At 38.3% G+C, this 25,654-nt stretch overlaps 1 protein-coding gene across 4 annotated transcripts; it reads left to right on the top strand.

Annotated features, from left to right (window-relative positions):
- Positions 1–6,002: 6,002 nt before the first annotated feature.
- On the top strand, positions 6,003–25,425 carry LOC139963246 (uncharacterized). Of its 4 annotated transcripts, none has more exons than XM_071963870.1 (4): positions 6,003–6,159; positions 11,761–11,864; positions 17,285–17,605; positions 22,082–25,425. In XM_071963870.1, the coding sequence occupies exons 2-4, from the start codon at positions 11,780–11,782 to the stop codon at positions 22,762–22,764; spliced, it is 1,089 nt and encodes a 362-aa protein (XP_071819971.1). In that variant the 5' UTR covers positions 6,003–6,159; positions 11,761–11,779; the 3' UTR covers positions 22,765–25,425. The 4 variants fall into 4 exon arrangements, with proteins under 4 accessions (XP_071819971.1, XP_071819973.1, XP_071819972.1 ...); XM_071963872.1 differs by lacking the exon at positions 6,003–6,159 and adding an exon at positions 6,235–6,382; XM_071963871.1 differs by lacking the exon at positions 6,003–6,159 and adding an exon at positions 6,303–6,442.
- Positions 25,426–25,654: the final 229 nt, after the last annotated feature.

The raw sequence follows: 25,654 nt of genomic DNA, 5'->3' as shown, positions 1-25,654 counted from the left end.
AAGGAATAAAATATGTTTCCCTTATAGACGACTGAGATTTCAGTTCTTCAAAGTATCTCTAACATGCTCTCTTTTCTCACAAGAAATCCATCTAAATCAGCATTGTATGGCAGTTTAGATTGTTATCTTTAAATAGTAAAACGGTGTCAGAATATCTCCTATCGACACAGTGTATGGCATGGTACGCTTTAGATATTTACTTTTATAAAACCTAAAGTGATGGCGCTACGGAACAACGGGAGACGGCATGATTAAAAAATCGTTTGAGGGGCGGAGGGGGGCGGGGCGGACGCACCCAGCACTTCTTGAGATTGTTCCCATCTGTATGAAAGCGCGCGCCCCACAACCCTTCGCCCACCCCTCTAATCGCTTCCCGATAAGTTACGAAACTTAATTAACACACTTCATCGATAGCAAATGATCTGGTCGTGTTTTAGTGACGTCTAGAGGTCGTGCACTGACCTACATGTAGTGTGACCACTCCCGATTTTGCAATTTCCCAAGATCAGGCCCCGAAAAATCCCAAGAAATCCCAAGGACACTGTACTGTATGGATATCTAGCAATATCTAGCGATATCTATAAGGATGAAATCAAAATATCTTCCCTAAACTGAGGGCAAATAGAGAATCAAAGCCTTCAGTGTGTAATGAACTTAAAACTGTGCGTCCTTCGAAATGAAAAGAATGTGGGGCATTGCCAATAAACAGGTAAAAGTTATTTATTTCAGTCTCATTTCAATTAATTTGTAAAGCACACAGCAGATATCACATCATATCAGTGAGTATGAAAATGGCGTTCCAGGATGAACAGCCTCCAAACTGTCTATGTGTGTAGTGTTCGGTTTCGGAAATATCTGGTATTTTTTTTCATTTCCTTCAACGAAGATTTATAGTAGCCTTTATAAGAGGTTTTCATATTTGTACACCAATACATGGGCGCAGATCCTGGCGGGGACAGCGGGAAGCGTCCCAACCAACTTTTTCAGTGGTGGGGACATGATATACCGTGTCCCCACCAATTTGTCTTGACCAAACGTTGCATTTCAAATTTTCAAAACAATCGTTAACAACGCACACTGTGTGTGGCCAATTTGAGCTAGCTTCACGTCCAGTTCTCATTTTAATATATTTATCCACAGGACGGAAATCGCATTTGCGGCAGTCTTTAATTGTTTTCTGGGAGAGGTCCCCAGACCCATCGTATACAAAGTCTACTTGGATTATTTGTCCCCTGATGTTTTTTTGTTCTGCAGACGCCCATGCATTTCCTAAACTAAATTTCTAAGCCATGAGATCTAAAACTAACGGAGGTTTGGGAGCATCGTTGGGTATGTGTTATTTTCGGCGATCTGGGAGGTATATTTGCCAAAATTTTCTTGTACGCTACGCGCGAACCCATAGTCGCGCTCCGCTTAGATATCAGAGAACAGACACGCGTCCCCACCATTATCCAAGACTGATCTGCGCCCATGCACCAATAAATTATCTGTCTGAAGTTTCGAAATTTCGCTGACCAACATTCCTAAACATCCCAGGAACAAATTTACCTCAAATTTACCGCTGTAACATACCACACTTTTACCCCGGTAAAACCGGGGTAAAAACGCGGTAAATTTGTTGTACATTATCGCGGTGTTTTGGCCCTATGGACGCGGTAAACCGCGGTTTACCGCAGTAAATTACCACAAATTTACCATGGTTTTACCTCACTTTTACCCCAATTTTACCGCAATTTACCCCGGTGTTACCATACTTTTACCGTGCTTTTACTACACTTTTACTACGCTTTTACCCCAAATTTACCACAGTTTTACCGTTCTTTTACCCCAATTTTACCGTATATTTACCACGCTTTTTCCTTAGTTTTACCTCAATTTACCATATTTTACCACGCTTTTACCACAGTTTACCGTTCTTTTACCCCAATTTTACCCTAGATTGACCACGCATTTACTACACTTTTACCCTAAATTTACCACAGTTTTACCGTTCTTTTACCCCAATTTTACCGTAGATTTACTACGCTTTTACCTTAGTTTTACCTCAATTTACCATGATTTTACACTAATTGTACGACAGTTTTACCTAACTTTGAGCATGATTTTGTCCTAACTTCAATCAGCATGTATACCATATATTTCTTTGAATTTCACCCATCAGTGTACTGTATCATAATTTGGCTATATGCCTTTACCCTTATTGTAATGGTTGTATGCCTGACATGTAAGTCCTCAGTTGTAGAATGCAACAGTTTTTAATTCATCAAAGCCATGGAGGTTTCACACATGAGAAAGCTTTGTTGAATTTCAATTACCCTAGCTGGTATGATTCCTGACTCTCTTCTTTTGACTTAATTGGTAGTCCAGATTGGACTTTTGATCTCTTATTGTCCTCAAAGACTTGTTTTAAATAGAAAGAGTACTCTGATCATAGATACATAGACTTGTCAAGTCATTTAATGGACCTGACAGAGAATACCCAAATATGAGGACACTGATTGGTCAATTTTTGTGTGCCACAGTGTTGAGGCACAGAAGCTATGCCTTATGTGTGCTAGTTTATATAGTTCTTTTTACATTTTAAAGGCTTTTAGGTTCTCCCTAATAATGAAAAAAGAATTAATTGTTGTCTCCTCTCAAATATATCAGGGATTCCATGAAGGAATTCTCTATGTATCTATCCTCTGCTTGTTTTTTTTTAGGAAAAGAGATGCATACTATATATAAGAATAGCAGTTTGTCTCTCTTCTTTATTCAACTCATATAGGTAATTTATATTGCCAACATTAAGATATGAATAGAACAAAAGGTTTGTCATATCAGTATTGCAAAAATATGGGACAAAATCATGGAAAATTGCTGTAAATGTACCATCATGTTTCATAGTGTGACCCATATATGTTCTACTGTGGTAAAATCATGGTACAATTATGGTAAATTTACCATAGTATAATTGCACCGTATAGTTTTACCCTATTTTTACTGTGTTTAATCATGGCACAATTGTAGGAATTTCACATATGTAGTTTATGTACCATATAAACTTACCCTACTTTTACCACAGTAATATCATGGTAAAACTATGGTAAATTTACCGTAGTAAATGTACCACGCTTTTACCCTACTTTTACCGCGGTAATACCATGGTAAAACTGTGGTTAATTTACCGTAGTAAACGTACCTCACTTTTACCCTACTTATACAGCAGTAATATCATGGTAAAACTGCGGTAAAGTTACCGCGGTAAATGTAACACACTTTTACCCTACTTATACCGCGGTAGTATCCTGGTAAAACTGCGGTAAATTTACCACGGTAAATGTACCACACTTTTACCATACTTATACCGCGCTAATATCATGGTAAAACTGTGGTAAATTTACCGCAGTAAATGTACCGCACTTTTACCATATTTTTACCGCGGTAATACCATGGTAAAACTGCGGTAAATGTACCGCGGTTGATTTTACCACACATTTACCCTATTTACCACACATTTACCATAGCTTACCGCGGTAAAATTAGAGTACATTTTTTGCTGGGATACCTTCCTCTACTCGTGCAATTTTCACCGGTCTGTTAGGGGTTGAGGGAGGTTTTTCTGTATTGGTTGTCCATAGATGAAATTTTGTGCAACAATAGGGGTATGTCTTCAAGTGAATTTATTCGCGATGAATTTCAATTTTCAAATTCTGAACGAATAATGGGCTTAAAACCTTAAAAATGGGGCTGACGGGTATTGTGGGTTGCAACGTAGAATGACTTAAAAAAGCAATGATCCACAGGAGATGCGAGGAGGTCGCAAATGATGTGTGACTGCTGACAATCTTCAAAAAGGTTATGGATGAAGACAAAATATTGGGAAATACTTAGGTCTCAGACAAAAGTGTACATCTAGTTGGTCATTTTTCAAGCCCGAGATGTGCCATTTCCGGTGATCTGGGGGGTGTCAAAACCAGAAATATTCTTGTACGCTGCGCGCCAACCGATGGTGGAGCTCCGTTTAGATAGTAATTCGCGCCCCGTGGATTAGAAAATCCTGGATACGCCCCTGGTTATTAGATGCAATTTGGTGCTATCTGGTGATTATCCATTATGAGAGAACAAGAAGATGTTTCCCTCTGGAATAGTTGGAGCGGAAGCGTATACTTTAGCCCCCTCCATCTTATAAAGGTTTGGGAAAAGTTTACAAAGTGAAGAAGAGCGTTGAAAATTTAAATTGAACTTTATGCAGGGTAGTAGTGGGGCTTATAGGCACTAGCGCTTGACGCTATAGAGAAAACAACTGGTTATTGTGATTAACATAATACGTTTCATCCTTTGTAAAAAAGTTTATACTTGAGTATTTTTTAACACTAAAAATCGCATCTGGGCGGCACCAGCGTGCACGTTTATTGGGGGAGCACAAGCCCCCCCCCCCCCTCGCTTCGTCACAGGCCTGGCGATGGCACTGATCAAATGATATATTTCAGCCATGAACAACACCGCTGGCAGGCCCCTTCATTTAAAAATAAGTAAACACATAGGATCAAACATTATATGTAGGCCTAATTCCTTTTTCGTAACGCACGCAATCACTTAAAGGTTTAATTGCTTTTTATTATAATTTTCTTTAATACTGAAATTTAAAATACTAAATTCTGAACACACTGTATACATTTCGTGACTCATAGAATGCCTTTTCCACTTCCAAGTTTTGCCCTGTTTGGCAGCACGGTTAAAAGAAAAATGCTAATACCCAACGCACAGGCATCAAAACCATTGAAACCAATGCCTACACTTTTCAAAATATGACAGATTTTAGATGTTTTCCTCAACTGATTTGCATATATCAATAGATCGGCAAGGAAATAATAGAGCTCAAGGTGATTTAAATGACAGCAAGAGTAGTAAGCACATTAAAACTCAACTATGAATCTATGACTAAAATCCAAACATTTAAACCATAGACTAGCCTGCTTTTAAAAGGTACAACTTTTCTTCTCGAAATGTACCTCACCTGACTCGCATATGTTAAGATCATCAGGGAAAATAAAAGTGCTCAATGTAAACGTAAAGGCAGCAAGAACATTGATAGCAGTAAGCACACTAAAACTCAATAATGAATACCCAACATCAAAACATTGAGATAATAGCCTACGTTTAGTGTTTACTTTTGATTTAATTTCTACCAGTGCATCAGTGGTCGTGGTGATCCACTGTGCCCCGATCTACTGTACCCCACCATGGTTTCACCCGATTCTCGTTGTCGTCACGATAACTATCGTGGACTATTACAAGCCATTCACCATTACCAAGGACCACGATAGTTATCGTGACGACAACGGGAATCGGGTGATGGTTTTGCACATTCATTGCCATCAAATTGTTAAAATGGTCTAGCCCCTGGCCTAACACATGGTCTAAAGTTTGTTACCAAAATACTCCATTAAATGATAGTATAACTAAAACGGCCCCTATTTCGGGCGAAATGACCAACGAGGTTGGGCGAAATGGTAAGGTTGGTCGAAATGGCAGTTGGGCGATCGAAAGGTTGTTGGGCGAAGTGACCAGCTTCCGCTTGGATGATGATGAGCAGCAACACTTTACACTAGACAATGAAAAACAATAAATGCTTCCCAATTTTCTGGTACTGCAGTGCAACTACTCTGGTAATTTTTCTGTGGGTTATTGGCGTTGATGTGAAGGTAAACTAGATGGCAATATACATAATTCGTATTCTATTTGTTTTAAGTTATTTGAAGTGATTCACTGTGCCCCATGATATCTTTGCCATGATCCACTGTGCCCCACCCTCTCACTATATGACTAAACGCACGGTCGTAACAGTAACTGTTTGAGTTATTGTGTGAGGTTGATAGGGGAGAGTAGTGTACAACTCCGCATTCCTAGGATTTTATTGGGCACATAGTAATACCTATAATTGCAAAGTCTACCTTTCTGCGGGAATTCCCCTCTTCGTGTGGCCGTATTCCAACTTGCCAAGAATGAACGTTGCTGGTTTCCGCTGTGTCATGAGTAGTACGTTAACTGCTATTTAAAACTACACAGCAGATATGAAAGTGTTGAATATCTGTTAATAATAGTATTTGTACACGACTGTACAGTTCATATCAATTGGTAAAGTTATTGGACAACTTTCATTTGATTCTTTGCAAGGTACGTTCACGGAAACCATAATCCAGGCTAATTTACATAGCCTAACACGTAGTTTATCGTTACGTAGCCTAAGCACAGCAATTATACACAGAAGCAATATCGCACCTGCTGACAACAATACGCTTTGCAAGGTTGATCGCGCCGTCTGGTTACACCCAAAACATCGACTCGCGCAAAGGGTGCCTACGTTATAACGAGGTTTCGACGGAATTCTGATCTTAGCGTAAAAATATTTTACAGTTTCAAATAGAGAAACACTGGATGCACTTGATCCAAGAAAATGGTTAAGCCTATAGGCTTTAAAGAAAATGTCGATTTATTAATGATTGGCATGCTGTTCCTATTTTTTTTACAATGTTCATGTGTTTATTGGATATTAATGTAGGCCTATATAGTATATATGCCTATAAATGTGTGATGCAGCATATTTAGCAGTCTTCCACGGTACATTGTTGTCTACTTACATTACAAAGTAGTCTCTGTTTCTGTAATATATTGTTATATTTTGTAAATTAGTCTTCATATTGCAATTCTCAGATGCCTTTGGTGATGCAAGGTGACTACATACTAAAACTTTTAGTTGTCATGAAATATAATTTATCTCTTCATTAGCCTACCTCAAAAAGGATGCTTACATGATTTACCGCAAACACTTTAATCTCATCATCATTTGCTTGGAAGGTAGCCTAGGCTTACAACAAGGCCTCTGCTGTGTTGAATCGTAGGCTTCTTAATATGCTTTTAGGAGAGGCATGTACCTCATAATGACGTACTTAAGGATTTGATCAACAAGATCTATGAAGGAAAAATCCAAATCAATCAACTGTATGCATGGTGCAATGAAGCAGAATTTGGCCACACAATGTCTGCCGTGTCAAGTTCTTTTTTACTCCAAACTTTACACATCGATAAGCTAACTAAATAGGTATACATCCATTGACTCTAGATGCTGTTTGCTACTGTATATATGCTCTGAGCCTCTAAGCTCAGACAGGTCAGGTCCCAGAGAGCTAGTGGTATCATAATTCATATTGAGGTAATTTTGGTTATTTTCAGGGAGTAAGACTTCCAAATACCAAAATACTTGCAAAACTAGGGGGGGGGGGGGGAGGTGTTCAAAGCTTTAAAAAAAAAATTGATCAGTTCATACCTGAAATGAATTTAAGCTTAAAAAATATGTGACTCTGATCCGCTGGAAACGTTTAGGTTGACTGTTGTATAGTTGCTAGTAATATTTAAAGGTGCATCAATTACGTACGTGCTTAAATTATAAAGCTTTTATTATATATTTAAGTTAATTAGGTACTGCGTTGTCATTGTCATTGTGTGAGTTGTTGGTCTTCAATTTGTTGCAAGGGACAAGCTGGAAGTGACTTATATAAATTTTTGTGAGCGTGAAGCCTAACATAGCCTCTTGCCAGTCTTGGCTAGACCTAGGTGTATAGTAAGTCAGACTAAGGCCTATGCTAGGATCACTTTGACATTTTGGACACTTTGATTCATGTCCAGTATCTGGAATTTCACACACAGGATAAGTTCACAAAACCACAAACCAGTATGAACTAGGCCTAGATATATTACTAATGGTAGGCCAGGCTAGGCTTGTCGAACTTTACCAAAACATACAAACTGTATTCAGTGCATTACCGGTAGCCTAAGCTAGGCCTGAGTTATGCTGGGTTATACAGTCCCTTGCTGCACCGTACCAACAGACAGTACCATGTACATCTTCATGTACGCTTTAATCAATATATTGAAGTAGGACTGATCATTACTGAATTGCAATGAATCATTACAACATCTATCGACCATAGCAGACGGTCTCCAAACTCCAAAGATCACTCAATCAACAAGGTTTTGATTTATTTCATTGCATGAGGTCTCAGAAGAGTTGCTATAAACATTATATAAACAACTGGTATACTAAAAGATTTTCTTGACTCTCCTTAGGCCAGGAATAGCTTTCCTAACCCAAACTTCAGTAGTACTTAGCATGGCTTTGTTGCAAGATGCAATGATTTCACAAGTACTGACATTATATTCACATATATAACCGAGGCATGGGTTATAAATTGTGTAATAAAGATCAATTAGCTATAGGCCTAACATTAAAATACTATTTTCAAACACTAGTACTATGAATCTTTGAACTTATGTAACAATTTGACCATTATGCATAGCAGTTTGCGATGCCATACTGGATCAATTCTGTGATAATGTAAATATGTATTTTAGATCCTCCTGCAAGCAGGAACTCGCGAAGAAGCCATCATTGGCCTATCGAAGTCGCAAGCTGACCGAAGTCAGTCTCTTAGATTCAGATTACTTAATGTCCATGATTATGAATTGTCAATTGTGAACATCTCTGTAACTAAACGACATACATTAATCCTGGAGTAACTTGGACTGACAAGAATATGATTTACTGGGCCATAACTTTTTAAGGGATGGGGTTAGGCACTTTATTTTGAAAATAGAGTTACAGTTGCATCTAATCTGACAAAGGTCCATGTGAGACTAAAAAAAACATAATGAAAATGTCCAAACATTTGTATCATTTATATGTCATTCTTGAGAACATGGTACATTGAATCACTTCTCCTGTTTTTTGCAACTGACTTACAGTAAAGTATTTCTCCGGATGACTTCAGAGGTGAACAAGCCATTAACCTGGAAAGGCCATGATTGGTTAAATGTATTATTGACATTCTAAATAACTTCATATTCTACATAACAAAATACATTGTTGACAGCTCTTTTGGTATGGCAGAAATCTTTTTATTTGAGATGATACCATACAGTAGTACTTGTACTGACTGCATGATGTTCTTATATATTCATGTATTCTAGTTCAGTGTAAAACTTAAGTTGAAACTTAGTATTTTCCACTGCTTCCTGTTGAGTTCTCCATTCAAAAGAAAACATTATAGTCTGCTATGCAATGGTGATAGTGTGTGCATGTGCACATGTATGTGTATATGACTCTTCCTTGTAGACAACATAACTCCAGTTCTTAACATAAGTTCATGGTGGAATTAACTTCATACCAGGTATGTGGATCCATCTAATTGAGTATAAGAACCATTTCCATTTCTGTGAAGTTTAAAGGTCATTCGTGGTCAGCAGAGGTCAAAATCCGAATACTTTGTAAACATGCATGATAACTAAAAAAGCACTTATTGGGGAATTTCATACTTAGTAGGTAGATCCAGTATGGTGAATGCAAGAACCCTATCGAAATTGGTAGAAGTCAAAGGTCAAATGGGGTCAACATGTGTAAAAGTATGTAATCCTTGTCAACATGTTACACTAGCTCCAAATGAAAGCTACAATTAATCTGTGAGTTCTTTCAATGCTATAATTGTCTTTTGGTGAACATAGTTTTGTCCAGGTCAGTTTAGTTTGGTGAATGAAATCAACAAACTGTAGATCTCAAGTGATGTTAAACAATATAAATACAGTTATTTGGGAAATGAAATATTAGTTGATAATCTTATGTTTAATGCTGTCAACACACTCAAGTGGTCCTTACCAGTTTTCACAGCTCTGAGCTTCAAGGGCTCAGAGCAAGTTATCTCAACTGGTCAAAAATTGGCTCAAAGGGTCGACCGGTTACATCTCACACAGTCTCACAATTGGCCATATTCTCAGTGATTTATACCAGATGACTTTGGCAGCATGTTGTGAAAATATTTCACAGTCTATAACAATGGCATTTAACTCTCAATTCATTAATAAAAATAGCTTGAAATTGGTCAAAGAAAATGTCCATTGGCTCATATGTCGAACAACTGTGTGTTTCTTTTTCATCTCTAGATAGGAAGACTACACTCTTTCTGGATAATGAAACATTTTGGAATAAAAATTCTATACTGCAAATTCCTTTAGTATCACTGAAATAATTCGTTGCTGCCCACAAGTGAGTGAATAAATGAGATGTACAACTCTGATCTTTTCTGGTTCTCACTTAATTCTCGGACAAATTTAACTCACTTGCTTTACAAATAGTCAGATAGTTATGAGGAATCTTGAGCAAATTTGATGATGTAACTGAAACTCTTGGAATGTTTTGGTTCTGTACTTTGTACCCTGTAGCCATTTGAATCAGTTGCCTATCTGGTGAATGTGTGTAGACCTTTGAAGGCAAGGAATCACATTGACCTCTGACTTCCTGTTCCTACTGTACAGTACTTGCTGACATTTGGCAACTCAGATTCCAATGGCATTGTGGGAAAGCTGTGCAAGATTGACTATGTATGTACCCATACTTGAGCAATCATATTTCTTGCAAAAAGTTGTGGGGGGGGGGGGGGATCTATGCAATCTCTTTTAGCTCTGTATTAGCAAAATGACCGCAAAGATATATCTACATTGGCTTCAGTCTCCTGTCTTCTGTAGTCAATATTTCATCAAACTTTTTTGAAATTGAGAACATGTGCTAATTAGGTATATTTTTAAAGCACTTTAATGCAGCTCAATTATCAATTTACCATTAGCAAGTCTGCATTACCATGATATTTAAAATAAAATAAAATATGACTACAGTATATATATATATACATACTACTATAGACAAGCAATTTGGCAGGAAGCTATAGGTATTGTATTGCACTGTCATGCCTCAGATGATTCAGCACCTAAAGGAATTTCATTATATGTAATTTGAGTCAATACATACGCCCACAATCTATTGTTATGCATTTGGTGCCATTTCATACCAAGTAAGCAAATGTATACTAGTACACACAGAGCACTGTCTCATTGGGAGTGTTCACTTTTAAAAGGGAGTGAAGACTGACCTAGTTTCGAATGAGGTGTAACAGAAGTGTTAGACACCACCATCGATTCCAAAAAGTACACACACAGCTTGCTACTGTCGGTATTAGAACCTAGTGTACAGTCAATACATGCAGCTATGGTCAATACCCACAACACAGTGTATTAGCAGCGATGGACATCTCAGGTCCAGATAAAAGATAAAAGGGTATCACGTTTCATTACTGTCTGCATTTTGTAGCATTAAAAAAAAACTTCACTTGCAAGCAACAGAAGGTTAACTTTTTCAGAGGGCGGCACGCAATTTTTTATTTGGGGGGGGGGTGGGATCTTCAATTGATGCCTTTAATGACAGAAGCTGCATAATATGTATAACATAGTGTTGTGCATCAGTCAATGCTGTGTTAAACAAGCAGCTAATGTACTGTGCAGTAGGGTCGATCAAATAAAAGTAAATTCCATTTTGGTTTGATTGTCATAATGTATAGCCAAAATGGGCTGCCATTGATTTTGAGGCAAGAGGAATTTATGCGATTGTGCATTATTTTGTCCATGTTGGATGAAATTCATACAGTATTTGAAATGTAGAACCACCTTTTTGAATATAAGAGCCCTATTCCTAAGTTCTAAGGTCATGAGAAGTCAACATGTACAGTAGGTAAAAGTTTAGAGAAAATTATAAGTATCAGAAAGCTCAGCTTTACAGATGTTCATGTTACTTGTAGGGCAAGGAATGCTTTCTCATACAAAAAATTGGTGAGGCATCACTCAGCCAGCCACTCAGCCAGTTAGTTTTTATTTTTTGTGCTTCTTCTTCCTTTTCAGTCGGTGAGTTACTATACTAATGGAATTTAAGGGAGTCATGAAGATAATCATATTCTTGAAAGTGATATTGCTGAGTCACATTTTAAGCTGTGCTCTCGGTCAAGGTAAGTGGGACGGTCATGTATGCATGAGTGGATGTGGTTGTAATTATACCTGTACACTGTGGAGCTTCTACAACTGCACATTAGGACAGACAAACAGAACACTGCTACTGGAACGAACCTTCATTTGCAATTTATGTATGTATGTATGCATGCATTTTAGATCCTCCTGAAAGCAGGAACTCGCGAAGAGGCCTCATTGGCTTATCAAAGCCACAAACTGACCGAAGTCAGTCTCTTACATTCATATTTAATGTCCATGATTATGTCAGGAAAACTAATGTAGGAAAACTATGCCAGGAAAACTAATGTAGCGGATAAAGGCTGACGGGAATTTTACTTGATTACTGTCGTATTCCAAAGATGAATACCGTACCATGTTACGCGAAAAACCAGCACATTAAGCTTTAAAGGTCGTAATAATCATGCATTCCATTATAAATAAAGACACACAAAAGGATGCCAATCATGGCTGCCTCAATCATTCTTCACAGTGTTGACTGTTCCCTATGATCACATCATTATGATGAGGTATACCTACAGTACAGTCATTCTTTTCCACATGAATTAACCCATTGGTAGAGAATGAGAAAATTAAACTATCCTAACTTATTAATAGGTCAGGAGACACTCCATCAGGATATAATGTTTTGTAAACAGAAACTGGTCTCCATAGTGTAACACTGTACACCCAAGAATACTTGACAACAGTAACTAGGCAGTGCGAATCAAGGATGATTTCAATATTGTTAACTGTGTTTATTGACATACATACTCGGCACAGATTAATAAAGTCGTTATGAATAGAATTTGAGCATGTTACGTAACTCTCGTTCTGCTCTGTTTAATTGGAGCTTGGCATGTCACGTGCAAGAGCATGTATCTATGCACAGTTGTTAGTGTGCATTTATTTTGAAATTTGTGGCAACGCATGACTCAGTGTAGACCGTGCTCTTCATGTTGAATATTTTTTTTTACACAGCATGGCTGCAACGTCTCAGGACTGTTCACTTGTTTCAAAAATTGTCTTTAATTTTGCTGATTCTTTACCACAAGGTTTATTCCTGTGAAAAAGAATTACCCTTTTATAATGTGTTTACAGAAGGTAAGCTTTCTGCACAGAAAAATACAAAATGATTGCAATATGGTAGTTGTCAGTGAATATATTGGCATCTACAGTGTGCAGTTTCACATAAAAGACACTGAGCACTTTTCTACATGTACTGTATATATACATACCTCTATTGGTGATATTGACTCAGCCGAGTGAAGCTTTCAGCACCGAAAAAACAAAAATGATTGTAATATGGCAGTGAATATATCAATTGACATCTACAGTGTGCAGTTTCACACAAAAGACACTGAGCACTTTTCTACATGTACTGTATACAGATTTCTATTGGTGATAATGATTCAGCATAGCTGCAGCATTGCATTCTTCAACTCTACAGTTTTTCGTTTTAACATAATGGATAGAAAGAGAGACAGATGGACAGACTGACTGACTGACTGACTGGCTGACAGACAGACTGACCGGCTGACAGACAGACAGATAGACTGACTGACTGGCTGGCTGACAGATATAGATAGACTGGCTGACAGACAAATGTATAGACTGGCTGACAGACTGGCAAACAGACAGACAGACTGACTGACTGTCTGACAATCAGACAGACAGACTGGTTGACTGACTAACTGGCTGGCTGACAGACAAATAGATAGATAGACTGACTGACTGGCTGACAGACTGACAGACAGATAAATAAATAAAAAAATAAAGAAAGATTGATTGATTTATGCTTAATGATTAACACATTCCAAGAAAGGTACATTACTATCTTACAGGTGAACTCATCAAATATTATATTCAGAGGTGAGAGCATAGTCCAGGTGAAAATTGATATGAATTTGAAGAGGTTGTTTATTTTATTTTATATTTTCAGTGTATTATGCAAACATCATGAGTGATGTCACAGAAACACAATTGACAGTGTTGTATGTTTTTCTTCAAAATGTACTGACTTATAATGATGACCAGCCACTTTCATTGATGGTCTGTGTGTTAGACTTAGTAGTTCAGCCACTTTCACTGATGGTCTGTGTGTAAGTCTTAGTAGTCCAGCCAGTTTCATTGATGGTCTGTGTGTTAGTCTTAGTAGTCCAGCCACTTTCACAGATGAGCTTCAAATTTTTAAAGGGTTATTTCTCAAGAATTAGACGAGAATGTCAACAGCTGCATTTGTTTAACATGCTGTACACTTTGCTTCCGAATCTGCAAGTTCTTGTAAAGTTACATGCTGCCCCATTTCAGGTAATGGTGACTTGCGACTACAGGACGGATCAACATACGAGGGTAGAGTTGAAATATACTACGATGGTAGCTGGGGAACTGTTTGTGATGACGCTTGGAATTTAGTTGATGCAAACGTTGTCTGTCGTCAACTTGGGCTAGGAGATGCTGAAGACACTCCTCCATTTGGTCAAAGGCACTGGAGAAATCTGGTTGGATGAAGTCCTTTGCGTTGGTACAGAAAGCCGCTTAGACAGTTGTCCCAGCCCATCCTTCATTGCAAAGAACCAGGTTCATACTTTCCTGTTAGGGGATATCTTTATCTCAGAGGCGGAAAAAAACCTTTTGTGGTGCCCAGTCAGAGCACTTAAATAGATCCACACAAGACAAAGCATCTAAGAGGGTCGATAGCATCCCTCTTCTTTCTTCCACAAGCTCCTTACTCAGTGGCACCGAAGGATACCTTGTCCTGCTGGATAGAGGGGGCGATTGGTCCCTTTGCGACTGGAAATGCCAGACCAAGAGCCCGTGATATCAAGGAAGTGGATAACAGGGAAGTGTTTAACGCCGGTGCCTTTCAACCAAAAGGCCCCGAGTTCAAGTCACTCCAAGATTAATGTATGTTGTCCAGTTATGTGTTGTGAAAATGGTCAATTCATAATCATGGACGTTAAATATAAATCTAAGAGACTCTCAGCTTGCGGCTTAGATAAGCCAATGATGGCTTCTTCACGAGTTCCTGCTTGCAGGAGGATCTTAAATACATACATACATACCAATCACTGCTGCCATACTTTGCTGGCATCCTGATCGAAGACTTCATCAAGGCGGCAGCATGGAAGACATCAACTACTTCCTTTGTTATTTATCCTACGTTTTACAGGCTGAGGCGCCATTCGAAAGTGCGGTGATGCGAGGTTCGGTGGGAACTAGGTCCCAACCCTGGGGCCTCCCACCATTGGGCAGTTCCACTCGGAGCTAAGGTTGGGAGGAGACAGGTAAGCGAGGAGTGAAGTAAATACCACAAAACTTACTGGTTTGGGTATTTACCAGTGACAAGCTTACCTGTCTCCATTCCCGCTTCCCTCCCCCGAGGAGGGGGGGACACAGCCAGACTTGGGAGTGGTTGTTGGATCAGACTCATGACTCTGTGCACTATACATGATAGACTACTGTATATTATATACTATATGATATACATGATACACTATACATGATAGACTAACTACTTAGGGTCATCGACCATGTCTATCGGTGAGTGTAACTTTACTATCTCTTTAGCCTAAGGTTATAACTTAACTGAAACTAAGGCGTCAAGCTTAAACAGAGTTAAGGCTAAGGGAATTTCAATCAGGTCTTAGGTCCTTGTAAGGATAAGGGTAGGAACGTCTGCTCTCTGGAGGGCGACCCCCATCCTCCACTAGGATGCATTAAGGACTCATTGTTAGGATGTTTCGACGTAGACCACTTTGGAAGGGTAGTGGTCTCATGAGAGGGAAGGACAATGACCGGAGGTGCCAATCATAGAGGGCTCATTGTGTTAAAAGCTTACCAGGACATTCCAGGCATGGTAGAACGTTGTGATAAGGTTGTGAGGAGACAGGTAAGCTCGTCATTGGTAAATACTCGACCAGTAAGTTGTGGGGTCTACACTTAAATTGTTCCATCTCATGTGGGCGGTATGAGCATTACAAAGTAAAATCTACCTTAATTTTCCTTCATTCATTTTCAATGTAACAACCAAATTAGTCAAATTTGAAATATTAAAAAATGTCATCAATATTTGCTGCTTCATCAGCTTACCCTGTAACCAATGTTCGCCTTGTCAACGGATTCTCTACACTAGAGGGGAGGCTAGAGATCTTTTATAAAGGCCAGTGGGGAACAGTTTGTGATGACAGTTTTGAAAATTCAGATGCTGACGTTATTTGCCGCCAACTTGGCTACACTGGAGCTTCCAATGTTTATTCTAATGCTTACTTTGGTGAAGGAGTTGGGCCTATTATGGCAGTTATTGACTGCTATAGATATACTTATGCGCAGCATTGGACGGATTGCAGCATTGAAGATTGGGACACGAATCGATGCACACACAGCGAAGACGTTGGATTGGCATGTTATGGAGCTGATAAGTGCCACACATGCCATACTCGATATATCAGTACACACACACACTTCTTCTTTGCATTAGTTCTAGCGCCTAGATGTAAACCTACAACAGCAATCTACTTGGATATGTTTAGCTTGTCAGCCTTGATAACTGTTGAAATATTTCAATCTGTGAGTGGCTAATTAAGCCTGTCGTTAGTAATGAACTTAGTTGAATTTCACTAAAGTTTTGCAGCTCAGTCAAAATATGAGAAGAAAAAACCTACATTAATATGATATATCAAAAAGAATATTGTGATGGTTTGTGGCTGTCATGACACTGACAAACTTCCATACAATGACCACTAATTTGCAGCAACAAAGCAAAGTTTTTAACAAGTTGTGCTTGCATTCCCAGCCATCTGTCTGTTGTCCTTTTATAATCATCCAGTTTTAAAAAGCTTCCAGTCAATTTCAATCCTCTTGCTTCTTTATACAATCAGTAAGTTTCAGTTGTATTCTGAGTACAAAAGTGATGATTGCAAATATGTAAAAAGTCACTTCAGGTGATATTTTAGGCACTGTTCCCATGATGGCTGTTTGTTTGTGTTTGTTTCTTCTTCTCTTTTGGGGGGGGGGGGTGGGGGGTGGGGAGACTTTCCATTCCTTTGTGATGTTACCATGGCTGGTTCTCATTCTTAGTTTCAGGATGCCTCATCAATCTTAAAAATAAAATTAAGAAAAGGAAGTGCTTTTGTGTGCAGTGAAAGGTCATAAGTTACTTGAGGGCAGATGCTAGAGCTGTCAAAATGTGGAAACATTGTAAGGCAGTATCTGAAGTAAGGTTATTCTGACATGTCTCAAAATGCAACTGATATTTAAAAAAATGTATTTCTGGTTCGTTTTTCTGTCGAGCCCATTCATATACAGAACATACTGTATATCTGCAATTTGTACCATGTTTTATCAGTATGTCCTGATTAGTTGTTAATTTTGTTATCAAGTGTGTTATACTCTATATGTTTTATTGCTACACCCATTCCAGGGCCTCGAGATGTAAAACTAATTAATGGTAAAACTCCAGGCGAAGGAACCGTCAGGATATATTACAATTACGCCTGGGGAACAATCTGCGATGAAAATTTTGACCTGCAAGACGGTCATGTGATCTGCCGCCAGCTCGGCTATAGTCGAGCTCAGCAGTACAAACCCAGTGCTTACTATGGTGAAGGATATGGACCCATTCTGTATGATATAGATTGCAGTGGTTTGGAGGACAGCTGGAGGGATTGTTACCTCTCTGACTGGTATACCAGATCCTGCACACATAGTGAAGATATAGGATTACAATGTACAAATTATGATGGTGAGTATCGAAGGGTTAATGTATTATATGAAGATCTTCTGTATACCCATCATGTTATTGGTTACGATGTTGACGGTTCAGTAACCTTTGCAATGGTGCTGGCGTGTGTGGGTGCATGTGTGGCATGCATAGCTTGTAAACATGATATCTTAAGATGGGTAACCTCTGCATATGTGGCATGTGGCTTCTAAATTATTACAAGAACACTTTTGCTTTTTTTTTTACATTTTATACAATTTGATGTAGGTCAGAGTTCATTTAAGGTTATGAGGGGTTGAAACATGAAATACTTGTAAACAAGATATCTCCAGATAGGAAACTTAATTGGCTCTCATATTTTAAGTGCAACTTCCCTATAATGAGTACAAGAATCTTATTGTTTTTGGTGGAGGTCAAAGGTCGTTTGAGGTCATCAAAGGTCACACTCTGAAAAGCCTTATAAATATAAAACCTCTTAAATTGGATATCCCAAGCAGTGTTTCCGCTAAGCCGCTATGACGCGATTTTGACGCAATGGCTTGCCGATTTGACGCACTGGCGTTCAGAGAGAGAGGGAAAAAAAGAGGGTTTCATTTTCTCCTGAATTTTATACAGTGTGAATAGAAAAAAAACGTTTCAAAAGGCATGGTGTTCAGAACTTCAACTTGAAGTGAAAAAATTATTACTGTAAATTGTTTCCAATTTTTCGTCAGAAATGTTAAATTAGCGATCGTTTACTTTACCGTAGCTATGTTTTTCTATACAGTCACGCAGATTTACTGTAGCTCGATTGCTGTAAAGCTAAATCATATAACGCACTGATGCATTGCCTACACTACGATGGTTCGCACTACCAGTGTACTAAATATAATATCTGTATAGCCTACCTTACATTACATTGCAACAGGGTCAGAAATAAACGGGGGCGACGGGCGATTCGCCCTAGCAAGTGCTAAAAAAAAGCCCTCCGAAAGCACAACTGCGAGGGCGAAAAAGAAAAGAGAAATATAAGAAAGTCGCCCTCGTAATATCAGGTGTCTGTGTAAATTTAATTGTGACATGCTTTTGCTTTAGCTTCAGTAGGGGTTGCAAGTAGCAGCGCGAATCACACAAACAGTTCTCACAATCCCGCATCAAATTTGAAGCAGTGCGGGAGGGTCGCGCACAATCACCGGGTCTTCACCGGCCTTAGTAGTAAGTTGAGTCTCGTCTATCCGACATGCTCAGTGATTAACCTCCGCCACGTATCACGATCTTGCGCAAGGTTTATTGCTTCCTAGAAATTGTTAATATTAACGTCCTTTAATTGCCTTCACTAAGCAATTTCAGTACCAGCGACAATAACCTAAAATCCCCATAAATCTCCGACCACATGGTAGCCTAATTTCACACTAAGTCAACATGGAACTCTAATCTAGCTATCTGTTTATTCGCTCAAGTTGTGTCGCAAATAAAAAATAAAATTATCCAAGAAAAACTGCTATCTTCAACAACATGTTAGCCTAACAACCACACTAAGTCAATGGGAAATGTAGCCTAACCATCGGTTTGCAAAAATATAATAATAAGAATACTTTGCGTAGGTTTGTTTACATAATTTCCTTGCTGCCAACGTCGCGCGCATGGTAGCCGAACACCATACGTAGTCAGCGGGAAATCTACCCTAAGCATCTCTTTATTCGCTGAAATTGTGACGCAGTTAGCTAGACCTAAAATATCCATGAAATACTGCAACCTTCGACCACATGTTAGCCTAACAACCACACTAAGTCAATGGGAAATGTAGCCTAACCATCGGTTTGCAAAAAAAAAAAAAATCGTAGCTTTGTTTACAACTTCAATTTGCTGGAAATCGGCAGTTGTTTGGAAGGTATGTGGTATCTCTTAAAGAGGGAATGTTGTATTTTACGTACACCGTTGCTGTGGCGATGGATTGAAGGTTTTAACTTTGATTACTTTTCAGCGGTATAATGGTTTCGTATTTGGTGGTTAGTGATTTTATCCACACACGAAAAAATACATGATTAAAGGAAAGGGCACCTTCAGTGGAAGTAAACCTCAGTGTTTTCTATTTCAGTTGATGGGTTATTGGTTTTTCGTCATGTATTCGGTGGATTGACGTTATTTGCTAAACGATCGCAAATTTTGGCAATTAAACTTTCAATGAATTTGCTATACGGTCGCAGCTAACTAAGAAGAGGGTAATTGTGCTTACTTGATCCTGATGAATGCTTACAACCTTTCCGTATTCAGCATATTGAACTGGAAAAGCGCCCCTTAAACCTTAACAAAGCCCTCGTAAATACATTAAGGGGGGTGGTTTTAACTTTTCATTTTCCAAAATAGCCCCAAAGCCAAATCTTAATTCCTACCCTGCATTGCAAGTGGTGCACTATTTGAGCCAAATTTAGCTTCTAAAAATAAAGCGTAATATGCAACGAACTTATTTATTATTATTTAGCAATCATTGTTTAAATAAAGCTCAGGGTTCCATGCCTCAATTTAAAATCAGACATTGGATTGGCCGATGTTTAGTACACAGGGGCGTAGCCCGTATGTAGCACTGTAGGCCCGGGCCTACACTTTTTTTGGCCAAGTTATCTTTTTTTTTGAAAACACCCATAATTCAAATCCAGCTTGCTGGACGAGTTTTAGAGTCTAGACAGGAAAAAATATTGAAATGAACGTAGCAAGAATATGGCTAAATTAGGTGACCTATTCTTCTGTCATTTCTATCGCGTGCCGTTTCAATCAACACTCTACCCACTGAAAAAGACTAGGATCCGATCTTGTCAGTTTTGTAACATCTAGTTAAGAACCCGTTTATGAAGATGATATTTCAGTTGAGAAACATTCCACAGTCAAATAAGCCTATAGTTGTTGATTAACAGACCTTATAGAGCTGCAGCACTTTGTTGGCTGTTGTTACTGGCTTACTCTGTACATGTACCTTGCATTAATTTTAAATACATTATGTAGTATCGAATTACGTACTATTTTAGCTTGTTTGTTTTTTGGGGTTTAAAAGTGATATTAAATGAGGTGTCTCAAGTAACCAAGAGGCCAGGGAACCAGAATGAACTCTCGGGAAGGGCCGTTTCCGGCCATCTGGGGGGTTTGTAAAACCAAAAATTTTCTTGTACGCTCCGCGCCAACCCATGGTTGCGCTCCGCTCAGATAGTCGTTCCTACAACTTTGAAAATCCTGGCTCACCCCTGGTACTAATACTGTCGGCAAAATGTAACATCGTGAAAAAAGGCATGGAATTTTACCCCTCCCCTTAGACCCCTCCCCCAGGACAGTAGTGACTCAAATATTCAGATATTAGCCATTTTGACTCAATGGGAAATTTCTTAGAGGAAACACTGATCCCAAGATAGGTTACATCATATGGAATATATTTGGCTTGTGTCCTTCTTATAGTGAGTACAAGAACCCTATTATTTTTGGGTGGACGTCAAAGGTCATTTTGGGGTCAGTAGAGGTCCGAATGTCAAAATATCAAATGGATGTCATCAGGTTATCTATTACAAATGCAAATTCAGCATTAGAGTGACCATGCAAAATAAATTACCAACAGCAAACATTGTCCCTCTGTTTTTCTTTCATTGTTGTGGTTTTATGTCACACAATTCCCTGTCATCAAACCATACAAGCACATGACTCTGTTTATATTAATACTGCTCTCCATCTGTAGTATTAACTTCAGCCAGGGTTATTAGCTATCAAATGACTCTTGTGCTGCATATGTAATGCATTTAATGGGAGGTAACCACTGGGAGGGGGTTCCCTCTGCTTTTATTTTCCTTTATAAATATATAATTCATGCTTCCAAAGAGTAGAACAATATAAAGTTAAAGTGTATCTAATAATGAAGCTGTGAAATACATTATAATTGCATCACATTTAAAGGAAAAATATTATAAGATGGTAAGTCAAGCTTTTGAACATAATTTGCCATCAGACATCTGTAATTAAATGTTTTTTTGTAGAACTGTTGCCCGTATTCGCATGTCAACCACGTGTTTACACCGATCAATATTTCATTTGTGAGTGACTACTATAGGTCCGTTAGTTTTTTTGTTCTTTTATAATCGAATTTGGCAATTGCCATTGTGGCATACATACCATTGGTCCATCAAAATACACTGATAAACATAAAATATAATTGAGAATAAATACAATAATTATCCTGAGTAAGCAAAGTATGTACATGTTTATCGTTAATCCATATTCCTCAGCTGTTGCACTGCTTCAAACATTCCTTCATTAACTATTGGCAGTTACAAGCTCCTGGTCTATCATTGAATTTGTGTTACTGTTGCGGCACACACCATCGATTAATAAATATTTCTTTAAAATAAATCTGATTAATTATAAAAATGGCGAAACAAGGTTAATCACATGCATTAAGCAGACTTTTTGTTAAGATTATATTATATGGTTGTCTATGCATTATCCTTCAAGATTCTTCATTAAATATAAATTCACATACAGGCCCCAGTTTTGTCACTGGATTAGTGGTCACTGCAAGCATCTTAATGGGCATCTATTGCTGTAGTACCTGTGCTGTTGTGATAATCAAATCAAGGCAGCCAAGATCGTCAGCAACTGCTGCGGTGCCTCATCAGACAAATCAGATGGCTGCGATGCAACCACTCCCGACATCAGGTCAAACAGCCCAAACTGCAGTGGAAGGTAATCCACCTACATACCAGGAAGTGATGTCTAGCCCTATGAATTATCCACCACCAGGAACTCAGAGTAACCCAGCATACCCCCCACAGAACTATCCTCAACAACCAACTGCAACCCAACCAGCCATTGTTCCCTACCCTACACAGCAAGCACCTGTTCCTTACCCTATCCAGGCAGCCCCAAACCCACAGCAACCAACTATTGCCCCATACCCACAGCAACCCACTGTTGCCCCCTACCCACAGCAACCAACTACTGCTCCTTACCCACAGCAACTCCCTAATGCTCCATACCCACAACAACCCACTGTTGTTCCTGCTCAGTCATATCCAGCTGCTGTGCCTCAGGGGTACCCTCCTCAGAATAATCAAGCAGAGCTGTACCCACAACAGGGTAACCCGACAGTGCCACAGAATGGAGAGTTGAACAATGTATCACCCTCAGCGCCACCAATGCAGTCTCAGAGTGATCAGCCTGAGTAAAAATCTCAAATCACATCAAGAGTAGAAACTGACCCCATATATGAAGGACCTTCTGACAGCGGCCCTGTACTAACCCTTGTGTTCATGAAATAATGTAGTACTATAATGTTTGTATTGGGGAAATCCATTTGGATCTTGTCTTTTTCTACACGCTCATATTCAACATTAGCGTTTTAAGGAAATTTTCTTTTTGATAGTTTTCTTTTGGCCTTGTATGTATGTGATAGCTTGTTTGCAAACACAATAACACCTAACATTAGCTTCTACCTTAATGAGCAGTAAGTAATATTTTTCAGTGGAGGATTCTTGTCAGTAAAAATTGAAGTCTAAAAAATTGTAAATATATGAGCTCTAATGTATTAAGGTGCTTTGATGTACTTCATACTTGGTATATGGATCCAACTTATTGAGTATAAATATATCATATTGTGTTCTTTTGAGGTCAAAGATCAACAGAGGTCAAAGTCTGAACTTTGTGAACTTGTTAGTTCCAATATTAAAGCTTGAATGAACTTGACATCTGGTATTAGAATCCACCTAATTAATAAAACTTTTCTTGTGTGCAAAAAAGGTATTGAGCAAAGTTTAATAAGTTATATTTAGTTTAATATCAATAATTGATTTATGGTACCATTGTGACAACAACCAATTTTAATATTGCAGAGGCTGATATCGCCAACAGTTACTATGTACTTTCTTTATTCATTTGATAATTTGAAGTCCTAACTATTGAACAATGGTCGAGGTTTTAAGTGAACAATATTTTTGAGGCCGACATTAATGAATGATATATTAGATCCATTTTGTGGATAATGCCCTTTTTCAGAGGCTAACATCAGTAGGTGCAGTAGCTGTTTTTTTCATCTTCATGTTTTGGAGTAAAAAAATATGATCAAAAGTTGCAATATTGAGAGAACAATATCTTTGTTCTTACGAGACTTTTGTAGAATTTGTGACTACTTTAGAGGCTACTATAAGTGAAATGTCATTATTTGGGACTTATTTTATCTGTATCATAATTGTGATAGTTTTCACCAAGGCATCAACAGTTTGTCATTATAATCAATTGCAGAATTTTGTGTTTTTTCTCAATGAGTGGAAATGTCTAGCTGGATTCATTGTCGTTCATCTGGAAAGGAAGTTTACACTTCTTTTTCACACTCTTGTGTCTAAAATATCCTGTATTCTGATTCACATGGATGTCAAGCCTGCCAATAGAAAATCAGCCATCAAATTCACTCGAGCATCAATAATGTGTTACTTGATAGCATAAACTATCCCAGGTACGGCTATTAGGATTCATCCTGGAGGACACCTAATAAATTGACCAGCCACCAGTATAATTGTAAACACAAGTGCTCTAATGGCCAACACTACTTTTATGTGTGCAGAAAATTTGGCTTGACTACTGAAATATTACACTTTGTTGAATCATGAGTTTGTGCAGAGGAGCGTTCCGTATGGCTAGTATTACAACTTAGGTAGATATTCAATCTCCCCTGTGATTGGCCAAAAACAGGGGAATCAGGTGGTATTTTCTAAAGGCAGGGAAGATCATAATGTTCGTTTGAATTATTATATTTCAGAAGTTTTTTTGAACACACTGTGCCGTCTCAAATATTGGAAACTCAAAAATATTATATATCAGATGGCTTAGCTTAAGTATATCATCATATCATGCGTGTCTTTGTGTACCCCTTTTGCCCTATCAAACAATGGCTGACATTCACAGTATATTTGTCCTATTCAGCCTGGGACCTGAATCTACCACGAGCGTTTAGTATCGTAGAGCATGTGATTGAGTTTGATGATTTATGACATTGTCCAGGTGTGATCTCACTCAAATTTCTCTGATGAAAGAAAAGGTGCAAAGGGCCAGTCAGAATATAAATCACACAAAACCTTGGCAAAGGCTGGTGAATGGGGTGGGGGTGGGAGTGAAGACTTATTTCAAGCCCTTTGATTCAAGACTTGAAGATATATCAGACAGTTGGGAGCTTGGATTATTGCAAAAATACTTTTGCTATTAATTTCATTTAAAAAATTAGACAGCGTTTGATTTATTACCTTTTTATTAGTATATTATATTTGATGAAATGCAATTCAGTTTTTAGACTAAGGTTGAGAAGCAACTGGCAGCAAATAGGAATTGTTGTTCCCAATGTATCTAACAAATGGCTTTGTACTTGAATGATCGCAAAATAAAACTAAGTAATTAGCGATATACAGACAAATAATTGTATGCCAGATTCTTGATATCTCTAATTCAAGTTTGGATATCTCTAATTACATTCCCGATATCTCTAATTCAGTTTTCGATATCTCTAATTCGAATGATTGATATCTTAAATTCAATTTTGGATATCTCTAATTCTATTCCCGATATCTCTAATTCAAGTTTGGTTTATGCATTAGTGCTTGTTTACGTCACTTGCAAAATGATCGTAATGTTATTGGTAAGATTTGCTGAAGCTGGGCAGTTGTATAGCCTTGAACACACACTTTGCCCGATCATCCACAATTTGTCATGTTGACAACATTGCAGTTGCGTCTAGTCGCATTCATGCAGGCAGTGTGCAGTCAGAATTGTACTGTGACATTTGTTTAAGATTTATAGAATCCGGAATAAAAAATAATAAAATGATATGACTGTGACATTCACATTTTCCTTTTATTTTATTTTTTTAATCATATACTGCCAATTATTTGCTTATGGGGAATAAAAACAATATTCACACTATAGAATAACAAACACAAGACTGTCCTGTCCTTTTTCTTTTGCTGCTTTATTCAATAAATGACATTTTAAACATAATGAAACATGCAAACACGTTGCTCTAATACAGGTGTAACACGCTCAATCTCACGTCAATTGTTAGGGAGATGGGGC

This window comes from Apostichopus japonicus, chromosome 21, assembly GCF_037975245.1.
Source record: "Apostichopus japonicus isolate 1M-3 chromosome 21, ASM3797524v1, whole genome shotgun sequence".
Lineage (NCBI taxonomy): Eukaryota > Metazoa > Echinodermata > Holothuroidea > Aspidochirotida > Stichopodidae > Apostichopus > Apostichopus japonicus.
This window is presented reverse-complemented; position numbering and strand designations above follow the sequence as displayed.

Bases quoted from the DNA above. Each gene is read 5' to 3' on its own strand.
- LOC139963246 (XM_071963870.1), top strand. From the start codon at position 11,780: ATGGAATTTAAGGGAGTCATGAAGATAATCATATTCTTGAAAGTGATA. The intron at 11,865-17,284 runs GTAAGTGGGACG...CACCCATTCCAG, and splicing joins AAGCTGTGCTCTCGGTCAAG to GGCCTCGAGATGTAAAACTA. The intron at 17,606-22,081 runs GTGAGTATCGAA...ATTCACATACAG, and splicing joins ACAATGTACAAATTATGATG to GCCCCAGTTTTGTCACTGGA.